The sequence below is a fragment of the Macrobrachium rosenbergii genome, chromosome 2 (assembly GCF_040412425.1).
Source record: "Macrobrachium rosenbergii isolate ZJJX-2024 chromosome 2, ASM4041242v1, whole genome shotgun sequence".
Lineage (NCBI taxonomy): Eukaryota > Metazoa > Arthropoda > Malacostraca > Decapoda > Palaemonidae > Macrobrachium > Macrobrachium rosenbergii.
Window position 1 is genome coordinate 26905848 of NC_089742.1, and position 20000 is coordinate 26925847.

Genomic DNA, 20000 nt, shown 5'->3' on the forward strand with positions numbered 1-20000 from the left:
GTAATGGTAGTTTTAGGGTTGGTATTGGTATTAGTTGGACTGAATTGAATTGAATATGGAATTTAGGCCACAGGCCAAGCACTTGGACCAATGAGGTCATTCAGCGCTGAAACGGAAATTGACAGTAAAAGGTTTGAAAGGTGTAACAGGAGGAAAACCTCAAAGCAGTTGCACCGTGAATCAATTGTTAGGAGGGGTTCAGGAAAGCAAGATGGAAGAAAGAGAATATGAAAGGAGGTACAGTAAAAGGAATGAAAGGGGTTGCAGCTAGGAACCTAATGAAGGCACGCTGCAAAGGATCTTAAGTAATGCCTACAGTGCTCCGCAAGAGGTGCACTGAAGACACTACCCCATACGGGGACATTGGTATTAGTATTCATATTAGAACAGGAACTTGTCAAAACTTCCCATTCTTTTTCTTCTTCTTCGCTTTTCATGAATGAGAAGAGGACATTAAGGCCTGAAACTAATATACTTTTAAAAGTTATGCATAAATTTTATTAATTTTTACATTAATTTTCTTGCTTGAAAACTTGTTTTGAGAAAGAGGCATTCAGAACTTCTTGTGTACTTTGCAACCAAGCTTCTGAAAACTAATTTACTTTTAAAACTTCATTATGCATAAATTTTATTATTTCTTACACTAGTTTTCACATTCAGATATAAAAAACTCAACGTTGTTACTTGATTTAATTCCATATGAAGAAAAATCTTTGGAGCGTGATAAATTGAGAGAATTATTAAGGTAGCAACGTAATGAAAATTATACTCGTACATTATATACCAAATCAAATGAATACGATCACTATCAGTATATATTATAGTAATAATAAAAAATCAAATTTTCTGATGAATGAAATCACTGTAACTCTTATAAATGCAAGAAAACTGTATGTTATTAAAAAGAAACTGAAATATAGGAGTAGTAAGTTGACAATAAAACAAGTAAAAAATGCGCCGAGCAATCGAGTATTCCGCACAGCCGCTACAGCGTATAATCAAGGCCACCGAGAATAAATCTATCTTTCGGTGGTCTCGGTATAATAATGTATGAGCCGCGACCCATGAAACTTTAACCACGACCCGGTGGTGGCCTATCCTATATCGTTGCCAGGAGCACGATCATGGCTAACTTTAACCTTAAATAAAATAAAAGCTACTGAGGCTAGAGGGCTGCAGTTTGGTATGTTTGATGATTAGAGGATGAAAGGTCAACATACCAATTTGCAGCCCTCTAGCCTCAGTGTATTTTAAGATCTGAGGGCGGACAGAAAAAAGTGCGGACAGAATAACGTGCGGCCGGACAGACAAAGCAGGCACAATAATTTTCTTTTACAGAAAGCTAAAAATTAGTAAAAAAATTTATTCGTATCATTATCATATATTACCAAAAACATGCTCGCGCTTTAAGATAAAATTACTTCCTGAATTTCAGTAACTTTACAATACTCTACAAAATAACGTCCTCATGTTATATGATAAAATTACTCATTGAGTTTCACTAACTGTATGAAAACGAAGCAGAAATGAGAACAAATATTACGAAAAACAGCCAGCATTTGAAAATAGAAGTTGTGTATAAAAAGAACAGACCCGATAAAGTCAAACGAAAATCTAATCAGTAACTGAAAAACGTCCATTTTTATTCAAATTCAGAAAGAAAATAAATTCATTGATACCTTGCAATGCAGATTTAATGCAACTGAATAATCAGTGATTACCATCACAGTTGATTCACGTGAATATGACAATATAACTCTGAAACAGTTTTGGGAGAGTTCCGAAGAAAATTACGTCAAGTTTTGACTGACCAAACGTCATTGGAAATGTGTTCAGCTGATTATGTTGACTGTGAATTCATATCAGATGAAGAGGTCTGAATGGGCGTATTCATCACCGGTCACAAAGATGATAGAAACTATTTACATGTTGCAAAACTTTTTAAATCGTGCATTAATGTTCGAGATAGGATGGAATTAATCCGCATGTGATATTCATCTGCGTATCTGATGTCTAAATTCCCAGAGTGAATGGGTTTGTAAATTCTAAATGGTGCTAATGCGTATGTATGTATGTATGTATGTATGTATGTATATCAAATATAAGGAGCCCATAAAAACGCCAAATGGTAAGTATAAATGCTATATTTCAGAGACCAACTGTCTCTCTCTTCAGGCTAGGAGAGACAGACAGTTGGTCTCTGAAATATAGCATTTACTTTTAGATTTTGGCGTTTTTATGGCTCTTTACATTTGATGGAATTCTGTTTTAACAGAAAATATTTCACAGTCACATATATATATATATATATATATATATATATATATATATATATATATATATATATATATATATATATATATATATATATATATATATATATATATATATATATATATATATTATATATATATATAGCTACGTATTGAAACTAATAACGAAATGTTACCTTTAAAATAAATGTATATCGTTCAAATTACTTGATTTATATTGTCATAGTGCAGAAACACCCACACGCGCCCAAGCACACACATACACACACGCACACACAAACACACGCCTACAACATGCCTTGAAAATATGAATCCAAAGGTTTTACAAACCTACGCGGGCGGATCAGAGAGAGAGAGAGAGAGAGAGAGAGAGAGAGAGAGAGAGAGAGAGAGAGAGAGAGAGAGAGAGAGAGCAAAATCTCCCGAACAGAATACAAAAGTTCTTTAGGGAAGAGAAGCTTTGGAACGTAGCGACAACCATTGTGGGAACCGACCTTGTAAAATTCCCACCCACCTAAAAGAAGGTTCATTTAAAGGCCCGCACCTCCCCCTCCCACACCTCCCACAAAAAAAATAATAAAAAATCAGGTATCATCTTTATTCCCTCCTCATAAAGGCGCCTCGAAAAAAAAAGAAAAAAAAAAGTGGCGCTGTGACCATCAACCGAAACTGAAATATGAAAAAAATTTTCCCGAAGATTTGGAGAATTTAAGTGTTTGTTTTCTACATGTAGAGATAAGTTATATAGTGTGGACGGTTAAATACTCTGTTATCTATGTGTAGAGATAAGCATATAAGCTGGATGGTTAAATACATTGTTAAAATTGGGTTCTGGCTTCTTAATTCAAGGAGAGAATACTCGCCAATGTTTGAAATATTGGCCACAAAAATATAACCTATACGGTAAACTGCATTATTACAATTTAGTATAGTTTCTAATTCGAGAGAGAGAGAGAGAGAGAGAGAGAGAGAGAGAGAGAGAGAGAGAGAGAGAGAGAGAGAGAGAGAGAGAGAGAGAGAACTAGCAAAACACTTGGAATAGTAGCACAGGGAAATATAACCTACATAGCAAAATGCATTGTGACAGCTTAGGATTAGTTCCTAATGAGAGAGAGAGAGAGAGAGAGAGAGAGAGAGAGAGAGAGAGAGAGAGAGAGAGAGAGAGAGAGAGAGAGAGAGAAACACTTGGAATAGTAGCACAGGGAAATATAACCTACATAGCAAAATGCATTGTGACAGCTTAGGATTAGTTCCTAATGAGAGAGAGAGAGAGAGAGAGAGAGAGAGAGAGAGAGAGAGAGAGAGAGAGAGAGAGAGAGAGAATGTTAGTAAACAAATGAAATATTACCACAGGAAGGTATAACCTATACAGTAAAATGCAGTATTACAATATAAATTTAGTTTCTAATGAGAGAGAGAGAGAGAGAGAGCTGCCAAATCCACTTACCAGTATGGAGAATCTATTCTTTCTTCGGATGAAACACAACACTAGAAGACCCGTCAGATTCAACTGAAAAAAGAAGAAAACAAAATAGCATCAATGAAGGTATACAACAGTAGTTGTATATATACATTATGTGATAAAATACTGTATTTCTCCCGTCAGAAATGATGGTAATGTAAACTAGGGACGTAAGGGAGATTGATGCTGATTCTAAGGACGTTAAGTACCGCCCTGAAGTTTTCAATAAGGAACTTTCATTATGCATACTTACAAATATTCAGTCATTAATATACAGTATACCCTTTATTCCAGGTACCTTAAACATATATATCACCACAAAAATAGTAAGCAGATATAAAAACAATGCGCAAATACGCAAAAAACTGAAATAAATTACATTAAAAAATTTTTTATGAATGAACGTAGAGGAAGTTACGACAAACGGGTGTAAATTACCTCCATATAAATTACCAATATGTTGAGTACTCTGTGCTAATCCCAACAAATACATCATAATTAAATGAAGACTGGGTACTCGATGGGAAACATTTTAGTTATATTTGCACATTTGCAGTTCCAATCGGCTGCTATGATCATTTATAAATATTAAAAAAATATTAATGTTTATATGACTATATATATATATATATATATATATATATATATATATATATATATATATATATATATATATATATATATATATATATACTCTATATATACTCTATCCAAAATTGGAATCAAGTGCATCTCTCTCTCTCTCTCTCTCTCACACACACACACACGGCAGAAGGACACAAAAGAGAAGAGATCAGATACAATGTGGTGTTCTCGCCTTATCTCTCATGCAAAAGCAAACTAATTCAGTCGGGATTATGCATTATGCAAGCGCTGTGCTTTGTGCAGCGGTTAAATAAATACTGTTTAAGCCCGGTACAAAAGGTATGTAGGTTTTTTTGTCGTTTTTTTTTTTTGCGGACAAGGAAGGGGATATGGTAGGGGAGGGGTAGGAGGTAGGGGGAATGGGAGTCCCCTCCCCCCCCGACTTATTTGTAATTGTAAATCAGACTCTCGTGACGCCTGGTCCATTCTGCATATTCCCCTTTGCTATCTGGGGCGTTTTTTTTTTTTTAAATCACGTCTGAGTTTTTTGGGGGGGTTGGTTTTTGTAATACGCTAATAGTAAATATTGTTCGTATCATGTCTTAATTTTTTTTTTTTGTAGTCTGCAAATGGATGATGTTATGCTTTTATACTTTTTTGCTTTCTTATAATTTTTTTACTATTACTATAATTGATTTATATATACTATATATACATATATATATATATATATATATATATATATATATATATATATATATATATATATACATACATATACATATATATATTATATATATAATGTTTATATATACATGTATTCACACATAAGTAAATATTACGGCTACCAGACGATGAGGACAGTGTCCTTGAAAGTTTATAGCTTTTGTAAATAAAAATCTCCTGAGATACCATCCTACTTAAATTAAATCCTGTTCTTATATATATATATATATATATATATATATATATATATATATATATATATATATATATATATATATATATATATATATATATATATATATATATATATATATATAACATATAAATTAAATGTACACTTTAAAAAATAAAATAAAATAGACATTTACTATAATAAAATTATAAAAAAACAAGCAAAAAAGTATAAAAACATAACATCATCTATTCGCATATTACAAAAAAAAGGTTAAGACATAATACGAACAATATTTACTTTTGGCATACTACAGAACCCCCCAAAAAACTCAGACGTGATTAAAAAAAAAAAGACACCCCGGATAGCAAAGGGAAATATGCAGATTAGACCAGGCGTCACGAGAGTCTGATTTACAATTACAAATGAGTCGGAGGGAGGGGGGGACTCCCCATTCACCCTACCTCCTTACCCCTCCCCCTCCCATCTCCCCCTTCCCTTCCGTCGCCCGCAAAAAAAAAGACAAAAAACCTACGTCTATTTTGTACCGAGCTTAAGCAATAATTATTTAACCGCAGCACAAAACAGTGCTTGCGTAATGCATAATCCCGACTGGATTAGTTTGCTTTTGCATGAGAGATAAGGCGAGAACACCACAATGCACATCGGATCTCTTCTCTTTTGTGTCCTTCGCCGAGAGAGAGAGAGAGAGAGAGAGAGAGAGAGAGAGAGAGAGAGAGAGAGGGTTGATGCCACCTTGTGTAATTTGCCCAGGTTGCTGTGTTCCGTACTTAACTGGCATAATTCCTCGAGTTTGAAAGAGAGAGAGAGAGAGAGAGAGAGAGAGAGAGAGAGAGAGAGAGAGAGAGAGAGAGAGAGTTATCAACATCACATCCACTATCTTCCCTCAGTTTCTTATGCCCTCCATTAATTAGGTATTTATAATCTTTTTCTTCTTCCTACCAAATTCTTTCACCTATATCTACAACTTTTCCTGACTTTCACCAAACAACACTGTATTATGGCAGACTGAAGCCAAAAATTCATTTGACGTACAATTGTATTTTATCATAATTCATAAGTTATCTTATAATAATAATAGTAATAATAATAATAATAATAATAATATAATAATAGTAGTAGTAGTAATCAGACTTAATCACATGATAATAATAATAATAATAATAATAATAATAATAATAATAATCCCCCTTTTCCAGAACCATTTTATACCTCCCGGTATGGAAAGCCACCAGGCAGCGAGCTAAAGTAAAACGTAAAGGCAAAAAATAAACAAAAAATAAAAAAGAAAGAAAGAAAAGAAAGAAAATCGAGAGAAAAACAAAGAGAGGAGGCCAGTCGAGAGGGAAGTTCCACTTACGAGCTGGGGCTATTACTCGCCATTGGGAAAGCTGACAAAAATTTTAAGAGGTTAAGCGCTCAGCCACCACGCGATGTGGAAGTTTGGCCGAGCCCGGATAGTGGGGACGATAAAAGGGCAATCGGCAATCAGAGAGAGAGAGAGAGAGAGAGAGAGAGAGAGAGAGAGAGAGATATGCTAGTGAGTTCAAACTTTCTACAAGCTCTGTTACAAAATTATTATAAATTGTATGGAATATAACCTCAAATATATAAATACACACACACATACATTAGTTTGCACTAACATATTTCTACAAGCTATATATATAATAATATAAATTGTATGGAATATAACCTCAAATATATAAATATACATATATATACAGTATATATATATATATACAGTATATATATATTATTGTAATAATTAACACAAACATACCCACACCTATCCACACACACACAAACACGCACAAACGCCGTCAGCTAACCAGCTCCAACGGAGAGAAATCCCCAAGGTCGACACAACCTTGAATGGCCCGCAAAGGAGACCTTTGATCTTTGCGAAATCAATTCATCCGGAGTTAGTGACCTCGGCTTTTGCGCCGCCAAGGACGTTTCCAAGGACCAGACATCAAGGACCTAAATTTTCTGTCCTTGAAGATGTGATTTCATAAATAACTTGCATGAGTGTACGTTTTCGTTTGCATATGTGTATGTATAGGTGTATGTTTGCGCCAATGCACATACGCGGGGCGATGTAGCAATGGCACACACATACACCTAGACATGCACTTATACAAACACAAACATACACTCAAATGAGCTCACACAAACACAAAAGCAACACGTGAACAAACACTGTACAACACTGCAGCTCATAAAACATGTACACAAACACACACACGCCAACGGCCAAACATATACATATACATATAAACAAACGCACACAAACATGGCGAACACACACAAACAGTGCACAATGCTGCCCATCATAAAACATGAACACAAACATACATACGGTCTATTGCCAGACATGTACACATTCATAAAAAAACAAACAAAAATATGGCGTTTAAAGCAAACATACACTCATATAAACTCGCACAAACACATACGCAACACGTGAACAAACAGTGTAAAACACTACACCTCATAAAACATGTACACACAGCATTTAAACTTCCAGGACCAAACATACACATACATAAAACATAAACACACAAAAAACACAAACATGGCGTTTAAACGTCCACCAGTATTTACGTACGTTCAAAAACCCACGATTGCGCGTAAACAAATCCTCACACGCAAACATACGCACACGCGCGCGCGCAGAGGCGTATGCAAAACCTGGAGGTGGGTCCACAAATACGCATCATCATGCATTCGCACACGCCAGCGCGCAGCTGCGCACGTAAGCAGGAGGTGGTGGGTGGGTGGGTGGGGAGAGCTATTCTGCGTCGCCACAATAAATACTTTGAAAGGTGTGTCGCCAGAGCTATGTCAATATCAATCAATGAGGTAAGTTTTAATGGGAAACTAACAATATTGTTGGTTTAGCTTTCTAAATGAGTCCGGGAAAATATCTTTTAATGACACGGCCGCTGGTATCGGGGACCCAGATTCTTTCAGCTCTTTAAAAAAAAAATAAAATGGATCGATAATTCGGTGTCATCATCGGGGCGAGAGAGAGAGAGAGAGAGAGAGAGAGAGAGAGGTATTCACGTCACTAGAGAGAGAGAGAGAGAGAGAGAGAGAGAGAGAGAGAGAGAGAGAGAGAGAGAGAGAGAAGGTTTCCATGTCACTGTTCTGGCTCCATCTCAAAAACTAAATCACTTTACTATCCATCCCAAACCCCAACCCCACCCCCCCTCTCTCTCTCTCTCTGCCAATATTTGGAACACCAGTCAGCGGCTCTCAAACCTTGAAGCATCTTTGCCAACAAGGCAAGGGGGCATTTGCAAACGATATGCATATTTACCTGTGTTTGCTCAGGTAGGCGAGGTTATCCCAATAGATTTAGCACTTACGTTTGCTCTACATTTCGAAAAGAGGGGATTTCATCCGCGTATGAATCGTGTATGAATATAAACGGTATGCATTCAGCCTTTATGGGAAATGAAGCTGTTTGCACATATTAAAAACAATGGGCTGTTTGCAAAGGTAATTGAAATTAGTGTGTTTAAACGTCTATGACTATAAGTGGTTTGGATTCAGCCTGTACAGGAAATAAAGCTGTGTGCAGATATTAAAAACAATGGGTTGTTTTTAATGGTAACAGAAATTAGTGTGTTTAATCGTGTATGATAATAAGTGGTTTGCATTCAGCCTGTACAGGAAATAAACCTGTCTGCATATATTAAAAACAAATGGGCTATTTGTTATGGTATCTGAATAAGCATGCTTGTAGTAGGTGAATTAGCTTGATTGCTTTTGAAATACTAGTTGGGTTTTTGACAAGTATCAGGAAATAATAAAAATTTAAGTGTAAAATTGAAAGAAGACAGAACAAGTACAAAATGCGCCGAAGTTTCTTCGGAGCAATCGAGTTTTCTGTACAGCCGCTACAGCGTATAATCAAGGCCACCGAAAATAAATCTTATCTTCGGTGGTCTCGGTATATCTGTATGAGCCGGCCAAGAAACTTTAACCACGACCTGGTGGTGGCTAATCCCCTGCTACAGTTGCCAGAAGCACGATTATGACTAACCTTGAATAAAATAAAAATTACTGAGGCTAGAGGGCTGCAATTTGGTATGTTTGATGATTGGTGGGTGGATGATGAACATATCGATTTGCAGCCCTCTAGCCTCAGTAGTTTTTAAGATCTGAGGGACAGGACAAAGGGAGGGCGGACAGACAAAGCCGGCACAATAGTTTCTTTTGCAGAAAACTAAAAATGAGTCATAGTGTCTTTAAGTACATAGATGATTTCTTTTTAAAACGACAGGAAATGATAATTTGGCAAAAATTGTAAAACTGAAAAAAACAACAACAATAACAATAATAACAATAATAACAATAATAATAATAATAATAATAATAATAATAATAATAATAAAATCTGATTCATGTAGACAGTGTTTTAAGTTAAGAATTCATAAAAAAATAAGTCATAGTGTTTTCAATTCATTGATAATAATTTTTAAAAATGACGAGAAAATATTTGGATTTTTAAAAACTGCAAAAGAATAAAGCCATTAAATTTGATGATGAAAAGAAACCAATAAAAAAATAAAATAAAGCAGTGAAAAGCAGATTATAAAACTTATATAAGACACCTTTAAAATTCTGATAAGTAAAAGGCAGCCAAAGTGATGGCTGTCACTCAGGCACCTTCTGAAGAAAACCTCTTCTCCTACGCGGGTGATAAGGCAGCAGTTTTAATTTTATTAAATAATTAACGAATATAAAATAAGAATGAACGATGAGAAAAATGAGACAGGATTGAAATTAATACGTATAATCAAATAATAAGTATCAAAATAAATAACAGTGAATGTGAATCAGTCAATTAAGTTTACCTGGATGTCAAAAAAGTCTACGGGATATAAAATCCACGTTTCACTATCACAGCCTCTTCTGGAAGAACATTGCAGATATCCAATGCATTTTATATTTTTTGAGTATGATGCAACAACAAAATTATCAATTTATTACCGTTATCGGTAACGGGACAGGTACGTTAGTCAGTAAATGGAATTTAGACAACAAACAACAAACGGTCAAGGAGACATCGTAAATTAGGTGCTCCCTCCCCTCTCTCTCTCTCTCTCTCTGACAAAACTAAATTTAAGTATACTCTAAATTGGGCATTTCCTTTCTCTCTCTCTCTCTCTCTCTCTCTCTCTCTCTCTCTCTCTCTCTCTCTGTGAGTGTGTGTGTCACGGAAACAAAACTGAATTTAACTGTACCTGAAATTAGGCTTCCCTCCTCTCTCTCTCTCTCTCTCTCTCTCTCTCTCTCTCTCTCTCTCTCTCTCAAAGGAAACAAAACTGAATTCAAGTGTACCCTAAATTAGGCGTACCCCTCCCCTCTTCCCCCAACTCTCTCTCTCTCTCTCTCTCTCTCTCTCTCTCTCTCTCTCTCTCTCTCTCTCTCTCTCTCGCAAACTGATGTTCATTACCATATATATTGAACAGCGGCAGCAACAACCCGCAAGCTTTTATGCGCTGTTTCCCGGGGATTCCGTAACTTTTAAAACCCGGCCGTTACACCGTTACATTGTTGTACCGTTCCGGTGAAACAGGACGCCCATGATTGTTGTTGGGCGAAGCTCTTTGTTGTTGTTTCTCGTCGTTGTTTTGCTTTGTGTACAGACAACGGGGGCTAAAGGGAGGATGAAAGTTTTAAAACCGAGCTTAAAAATGAGTTCCAAAAAAATGTTTCGATTCTTTCATCGGATGAAACGTTTGTCGTTGGTGGCGTTTGGAAGCGTCAAATAAATGTGTGAGTGAAATCAATAATTAAAAAAAAAAACGAACAAGTAAAAAATGCACCGAAGTTTCTTCGGCGCGGTCGATTTTTCTGTAAAGTCTCTTCAGCGTATAATCAAGGCCACCGAAAATACATCTATCTTTCGGTGGTCTCGGTATAATGCTGTATGAGCCGCAGCCAACCAGTGAAACTTTAACCATGGCCAGTGAGTGGCCTGTCCTATATCGTTGCCTTTTATTAAACTTTTCAATAAAAAAGGACCACTACGAAAGGTGTAAACGGCTAATTATTAAAAAAATTATGACAAAATTTAATATCAAACAAATATAAACCTGAAAAAATGGGACTATAGGAATACTATCTTCCTCTGCACATGAATTTTATCTCATTTATTAATTTATTTTTTGTTCTTTACAAGTATGTTTGATGATTGGAGGTGGATGATCAACATACCAATTTGCAGCCCTCTAATGGCCCCTTTGGTGGGCTTGTTCCACGTAAAGGCTTCCCATCTACTTAAAGGGTTTGCAGCTAAAATGTGTATACCTTTATAGAAAAAAGGGAAAGCTTGAAATATATATATGCATTCAAGAAACTAAAAAAACATGTAATACTTGCAGTTCAATATCTTACTAAAAAAAAACAGAATTCGATTTAGTAACTAATAGAACTTTGACGACAATACTTTTTATTCGAAACGTTCCAGTAAAAGGATTGAAATAATAACAATAAAACTTTTTCCACAATGAAACTTTTTATGTCGAGGCTCCCAATAAAAAATAAAATATATAAAAAATAACAGTAAAATTCTTCCACGGGGATAGAAACGCTTCAAAGAACTCTTAAGTAAATTCTTGGTGCCCAGAAAAAATCTATGCATTCCTTCAGTACCAATCTGTTTGCTAATGGCACTCAAATCGAAAAATAATCTCTCTAAAATGATGCTCCTTCATCAATTTTTATCGACGTCCCAATAAAAATAAAAGATATAAAAAATATCAATCCATTCTCTCTCTCTCTCTCTCTCTCTCTCTCTCTCTCTCTCTCTCTCTCTCTCTCTCTCTCTCTCTCAGAGAAACTCACACGTACAAATTCTCTTTGCCTATGTACTGCAAATTTCGTATCAATTCTCTCTCTGGTAAAATGATATCCATCCATTTCTCTCTCTCTCTCTCTCTCTCTCTTGAGTCTCTCTCTCCATCTCATCCATCTCTCTTCTCTCTCTCTCTCTCAAAGGAGATTCGTATAAAACAGCCATTCTCTTTGTGGTATGTATATGCACAATATCGTATTAATTCCTAATACTGAGTACACAGATATCCATCCATTCTCTCTCTCTCTCTCTCTCTCTCTCTCTCTCTCTCTCTCTCTCTCTCTCTCTCTCTCTCTCTCTCTCTCTCTCTCATTTGCAAGAGTGCAGCAACTCATTAACACAAAGTCATCAGCTTCTGAAAATTTTGCTAAAATGCAACGATATTGATGTATGGCATTTGATTATAATTACAACACTGAGAGTTGTGACTGCCCATCAGCACTCGACGAGATTTATAACAACAACAAAAATAACAATTATCAAGTTATCTCGACGCATGACACAAGCCCCTTCCCCTACCCCTTTCCCCTTCCTCCTCCCCCAGTTACAAATGTAATCGCAACCCGCGACGCGTGAAATTCAATTGAATCCCATCAATTCCGACACTTTTCATTTATCGCCCTCGACTCAAATGACCTGATGTGAAAACAAAACAGCGATTCGTCAAATTCGCTCCGTCGAAACGGGGTTTTCGGCGGTCGGGATTCTAAGGACCAGGAAAGTTACATTTCTCAATAAGGGGAAATGATACATTTCTTAAAAAGGGGAAAAGTTACATTTCTCAATACGGGGAAATGTTACATTCTAATACAGGGAAATGGTACATTTCTTAAAAAGGTGGAAATGTTACATTTCTTAATACGGGGAAATGTTACATTTCTTAAAAAGGGAGAAAAGTTGTTACATTTCTTAAAAAGGGGGAAAAGTTACATTTCTTAATACGATTTCTCAATACGGGGAAATGTTACATTTCTTAATACAGGGAAATGGCACATTTCTTAAAAAGGAGGAAATGTTACATTTCTTAATAAGGGGAAAGTTACATTTCTTAATACGGGGAAATGTTACATTTCTTAATACAGGGAAATAATACATTTCTTAAAACGGGGAAAAGTTACATTTCTTAAAAAGGGGAAAAGTTACATCTCTTAATACGGGGAAATGTTACGTTTCTTAATACAGGGAAATAATACATTTCTTAATACGGGGAAATGTTACATTTCTTAAAACGGGGAAATGATACATTTCTTAATACGGGGAAATGAAACATTTCTTGAAAAAAAGGGGGGAATGTCACATTTCTTGATACGGGGAAATGTTACATTTCTTAAAAAGGGGGAAATGTTACATTTCTTCAAATGGTTAAACGTATATTTCTCAAAGCGGGAAAAGTTATGTTTCTTAAACAGGGAAAAACGATATTCCTTAAAATGGGTAGAGTTATATTTCTCAAAGAGGGATTTTAACTGAACTGAATATAGAATTTAGGCCAAGGGCCAAGCACTGGGACCTTTGAGGTTATTCAGCGCTGAAACGGAAATTGACAGTAGAGGATCTGAACGGTGTGACAGGAGGAAAACTTCAGAGCAGTTGCCCTATGAATCAATTGTTAGGAGAGGGTTGAGGAAAGTAACATGGAAGAAAGAGAATATGAAAGGAGGTACAGTAAAAGGAACGAAAGGGGTTGCAGCTAGGTGCCGAAGGCACGCTGCAAAGAACCTTGAGTAATCCCTACAGTGCACCGCACGAGGTGCACTGGCGGCACTACCCCCCTAAGGGAAAAATTATATTTATCAACACGGTGGGAAAAGTTATATTTCTTAAAATGGAAAGGTTGTATTTTTCTCAGTACAGTTAAAGTAATATTTCTTGAAAGGGGGAAAGTTACATTTCTTAATTCTGAGGTCTTGTCGAGAAAATAATTGTGGGCTAATGTCACCTGTTGTTTTGAAAAAAAAAAATTATATGAAATATTAAAAAAAAAAATAACAGCCTATAAGGATTAGGTTAAACAAAAATAATATTAGCGTGATCAGCACTTATAGGTCTTGTGACAGACATATAGATATATAGATAGATACATAAATAAAAAAAATGAATAAATATATAAACAGATAGATAGATAGACAGATAGATGCATATATACATAAACAAATAAATAAAAAAGTAAACGGAACTTTAAATAGATAAATATATAGAAAGATATATTTGCGTATATAGTTGGATAGACAGATACATACACAGATAAAAGGCTAAATAAATAGATAAATAATTAAATAAATAACTGAGACTTATAGATATATAGATAGATAGATAGATAGATAGATAGATAGATAGATAGAAGGACACAGAAATAAACAAACAAACAAAAAAGTACACAAATAACGGGAACTCCCAAAACTCCTCGAATTTGATTTTTACGATTTTCCAGATATCACTGACTCTTCTTCCAGAGAAATTGTGCCGCTGGAAGTTCTGGAAAACCCAGACCACAAACTCGACGAGTAACTTCTTCGTAATTCACGGGAAATTGTATTACCGTGGGCCGGGCGCGTGTATTTATGCAAAGGCTTGTCGTGTATGTGTGTGTATAAATGCAAGATTATACAGAGATATACACGCAAATAAAAAAATATATATACATATATATATATAATGTATATGTGTAAGTGCGTGTGTGTGTTGTGTATATATACATACACATTATGCACATGTATAATAAAAAATCAAGGCAAAAAAATGTAAATTGTATTCTAATGGTTTTTAATTCATATTTTATTAATTTTATTATAATTTCTACCATTATCATCTTAATTTTTAGTATATTTATTACTGACATTATTAAATACCATATATATATATATATGTTATACATATATATACAGTAATAAATAATGTATGTATAAATATATATATATATATATATATATATATATGTACATATATTTATATGTGTATATACACACACACACACACACACACACACATATATATATATATATATATATATATATATATATATAGAGAGAGAGAGAGAGAGAGAGAGAGAGAGAGAGAGAGAGAGAGAGAGAGAGAGAGAGAGAGAGAGAGACCTAACATCACCAAACTCCAAGCAAAACAAAACAAAGACTTATGACTTTCCCATTTTTACAAGATAACACGTCGAAGGGAATTGGAAAGTGTCAAGCGAAATGCAATTCCCTTTTTCATTTCCCATCCTTCATCCTCGAGTCCTTAATTGAGAAACGTCATAGGATTCGCAGGCGTGAAGGATGTATTGCTGAGAAGTGGGGTGGGGGAGGGTAAAGTTCTTCATTCAAAGGACGTTCCTTCTGATTCTTCTTGGGAATGGAATGGAATATAGAGTTTAGGCCAAAGGCCAAGTACTTGGGAGCTATGAGGCCATTCGGCGCTGGAAAGGGAATTGACAGAAAAAGGCTTGAAAGGTGTAACAGGAGGAAAACCTCAAGGAGTTACACCATGAAATAATTGTTTGGAGAGGGTGGATAAGTAGATCGGAGAAAGATAATATGAACGGAGGTACAGTAAAAGGAATGAAAGGGGTTGCAGCTAGGGGCCGAAGGGACGCTGGAAAGAACCTTTGGTAGTGCCTACTGTGCACCCCATGAGGTGCACTGTAGGGAGATTCTTCTTGGGACGACAAGAAATGGGTTACCAAATTTATTTACCAGTAAACAGATAAACAATTTTCATAACTAAGTATATTTACCTAAACATTTATATAATTTTGTTCAACTTTCTCAGTAAAAAATTAAAGTAATCACAATTGTATAATAACAATTATTATACAATTCCCTGGTAACAGATAAAAAATAAATAAAAAAATAAAAAGATTTAAAACAGTAATAATCAAAGTAAAGTTTGGGCAAACAACAGAGCTTCGAACAATCCCGTTAAATCTGAACTGTAGTTACTCAACCATTCAGGTAATATCAAGATAGGGAGAACGATTTTAGGCTTACAGAGTGCATTAGGCCTACTATATGCCTACCTGACATTATGCGCCATAGCCGTGGGGTAAGATTACATACTTACAAACAAAAACACACACACACAAACACTTCATCAGATTGTGTGTATATATATAATATAAATATATATGTATATATATATATATATATATATATATATATATATATATATAGATAGAGAGAGAGAGAGAGAGAGAGAGAGAGAGAGATCAATGCCTGCCTGAGCCTACAGAGGACCAGGAAGACTTTAACTTAAGTAATACATGTATATATATACGTTATATTTATATATACACACACACACATATATATATACATATACATATATACATACAACTTTCAACCTTACATTCAAACTCTAGTAAACTTAACCTTTTATCTACGAGAGAGAGAGACACTGACTCTGAAGTAGTAAGAGGCTGAAAGGACTTCAAAAATAAACCAAAAATGACCAGAACGTGACTCTCTAGGTTAAGACTCATTATAAACCACTTCTCCTGGCCCCTGAAGGAGAGAAGCCTTAATTATTCATAAGCACACAAGTTCTGTGCTTGTGTGTGTGTGTGTGTGTGTGTGTGTGTGTGTGTGTGTGTGTGTGTGTGTGTGTGTGTGTGTGCGTGCGTGCGTGTGTGCGCGCGCGCGCGTGCTCCTCTCACAAAGTGAAGAGGCATTTAAAAAAAGCCTCTGCACAAAGTGAATAGGTATTACACAAACCTTTGTACCTCTTTTATATACATGGCAAGATATGATAGGTTTTAGATCTTAAAACTAAAGATATATTTAGTGTAATCTCTTTCCTATGCACCCAGACTTATTTATATCCATGACTCTCTCTCTCTCTCTCTTATCTGTGACTATATGTAAAGATGTTTCTCTCACATACAACCTGTCTTTAAGAATCTATGTGCCTTAAAATTCAGCTCTCTCTCTCTCTCTCTCTCTCTCTCTCTCTCTCTCTCTCTCTCTCTCTCTCACTGTAAATGAGCAAGCTTCTCTCATATAGAAACTTTCTATGAAAAGCTGTGTCTCAAAATTCACCTCTCTCTCTCTCTCTCTCTTTCTCTTTCTCTCTCTCATATATCTGTGACTATAAATGCACATCCTTCTCTCATGTAAAAACTGTCTAGAAAAACCCATGTCTCTCTCTCTCTCTCTCTCTCTCTCTCTCTCTCTCATATCTGTGACTATATGTGAGCATCTTTCTCTCATATAAAAGCTGTCTATAAAAACCCATGTGTGTATCTCTCTCTCTCTCTCTCTCTCTCTCTCTCTCTCTCTCTCTCTCTCTCTCTCTCTCTCTCTCTCTCTCATATCTGTGAATATAAATGAACATCCTTCTCTCATATAAAAACTGTCTAAAAAAACCCATGTCTCTCTCTCTGTCTCTCTCTGTCTCTCTCTCACAGAAAGATACAACCTGCGTCTCTCAACTCCTACTCTTCACGGTTCCTGAGGGTGGCGGAAATTGGGCAGGACACCTGGGAAAATATAGCGCTGTTGCCTAACCTTCATTTTTCATTTTTGTTCCTCGCTCGCACCGGCGTCTCTCTCTCTCTCTCTCTCTCTCTCTCTCTCTCTCTCTCTCTCTCTCTCTCTCTCTCTCACGTATAACACACACACACTCGGAGATTTTAACATACACACACACTCACATTCAAACAACAAACTCAACAAGGACATCTAAAAGATTTTGTTTCTCTCTCTCTCTCTCTCACACACACACACACACAAACACAGACATATACTCTTTGCCATACACTCAAACCCTATCATAACATGGAGTATAAAGGTTCTCTCTCTCTCTCTCTCTCTCTCTCTCTCTCTCTCCTCAACACACACACACATGCATAACCGCACACATAAACAAACACTCACACACACGAATAAAGAACAATTACATATAAGATTTTTATCTCTCTCTCTCTCTCTCTCTCTCTCTCTCTCTCTCTCTCTCCTCTCTCTCTCTCTCTCTCTCTCTATATATATATATTATATATAAAAATATATATATATATATATATATATATATATATATATATATATATATATATATATATATATATATATTGAAATATATATATCTCTAAAACATAAGCCATCACTGTACACTCTCAACATCTACCCATGTAAATCATTCACGCGACGAAATCAATGTATCAATGTAAATCTACGCCGGCCTCAATAATTCACAAAATACCAACATCAGCAAAAGCCAGCCCACTTTAATAAACGAATCTTGATACCATCCCCCCAAAAAAAAATTTCAGTCGGGCTGCAAATTCAAACGCTTGTATTACAAATGACCACACAAATGAATGATTGATCTATCAAATTACAAAACTGAAATTTAAAGGGTCCTTACCTAACACCCCCTCCCCTTCCCCCTCCACCCTCAACGGCAGCCGCCCACCGTTACATAACTACATAATTTGTTCACGGTGTATTTGAGCAGAGGGCAACGGAATAGGAGACCAATAATTGGTTTTTATTTACTTGTTTAATTTTTTTTCTGTTTTTTGGCAGTTTTTTTTTTTGTAGCTGTTGTCAGTGATTTCACGTGACTGGGATATTCTGATTTTTTTTTAATGGACTGGTCACCTAAATTTTTTTTAATGGACTGGTTATACCTAAATTTTTGTACTGGATTGGCTACCTAATTTTTTTTAATGGACTGGTTACTAGATTTTTGTTAATGGACTGGTTACTCGGATTTTTGTTAATGGACTGGTTACCTAATTTTTTTTAATGGACTGGTTCCCTAAATTTTTTTAACAGACTGGATATACCTATTTTTGTAGTGGACTGGTTACCTAAATTTTTTTAACGGATTGGCTACCTAAATTTTTTTGATGGACTGGCTAACTAAATTTTTTTAATGGACTGACCTAAATTTTTTTTGATGGACTGGTTAACTGGATTTCAAAAAAAAATGTTTTGCAAATTATCGATTTTTCTTTGTAAAAAATACAAATAAAAAACACGGGCTTTGTGTGTTTTTGTGCAATAAAGATTCTTCTTTGCCCTCGCCTACATATACTTCTTGAAGGATTCATCCTGTCTTGAATAAAGAAGGGGCTTTGTTGCTACCCAGAAAATAAAAAAAAAGAAAACAAAAACACAAGAAAAAACTCAACGCGTTCTTTTAAAGGAAGTTGCCACTAGAGAAATAGCTTATATACTGTTTTTAAAAAATTAGGGTCTGCTACAAAATTTATTAAAAAAAAACAATTTTACACACCCCTGGACCTAACACATACCAACAAACTAAATAGAATACAAAAAAACCTATGAACTTATAAATAAATAAAACACACATAAAACCTGAAGGAATCGCTGACGAAGGAAGAGGAGAAGGAAGGAAGGAGGAGAGGAGAGGAGAGGCACAGAAAATGAATGACCGTGTAAATAAATAAAACACAAACATAAAACCTGAAGGCGTCGCTGACGGAGGGAGGAAGAAGAAAATAAAGGTAGAGAAGAAGGGGAGGCACTAGGAGACCCTCTCTAACAAAACAAACAAACACACACCAGCACCTCACCAACACCAACAAAAACTCCAACGCCGAACTCACCACGGCAGCGGGGACGTAGGTGGGGATGGTCTCGAAGTACTGGAGCGAAGAAGTGTAGGACCTGAGCACGAAGTAGATAATGAGGTAGAATGTGCCAAGTAACACAGCCGAGCATCCGCAGGTCCCACACAGCAGGACGTACTTGCGGTTCCAGCTCTTCCACCAAGGCCGCGACCGATCTGCAAAGGAAGGGGAAATGGTAGGGTTAGGGGTGTAGAAAGAAAACGGGAAGATGCCATTGAAAATGGGTGAGATGTTGGAGGTGGTGTAGAAAATGGGGAGGAGTGGTTGCGTATGTGGTTTATTGTGATGATTTATATGTT

At 35.8% G+C, this 20000-nt stretch overlaps 1 protein-coding gene across 6 annotated transcripts in view; it reads right to left on the minus strand.

Moving 5' to 3' along the window:
• Positions 1–20000, minus strand: part of LOC136844322 (uncharacterized) — a 318972-nt gene that overhangs the window by 62401 nt on the left and 236571 nt on the right. For all 6 annotated transcript variants that reach the window (XM_067113310.1, XM_067113318.1, XM_067113328.1 and 3 more), the window contains 2 exons: positions 19678–19856; positions 3721–3783 (listed from right to left, as the gene is read on the minus strand). In XM_067113310.1, coding sequence (XP_066969411.1) covers positions 3721–3783; positions 19678–19856 — 242 coding nt within the window. The remainder of the gene's footprint in view (positions 1–3720; positions 3784–19677; positions 19857–20000) is intronic.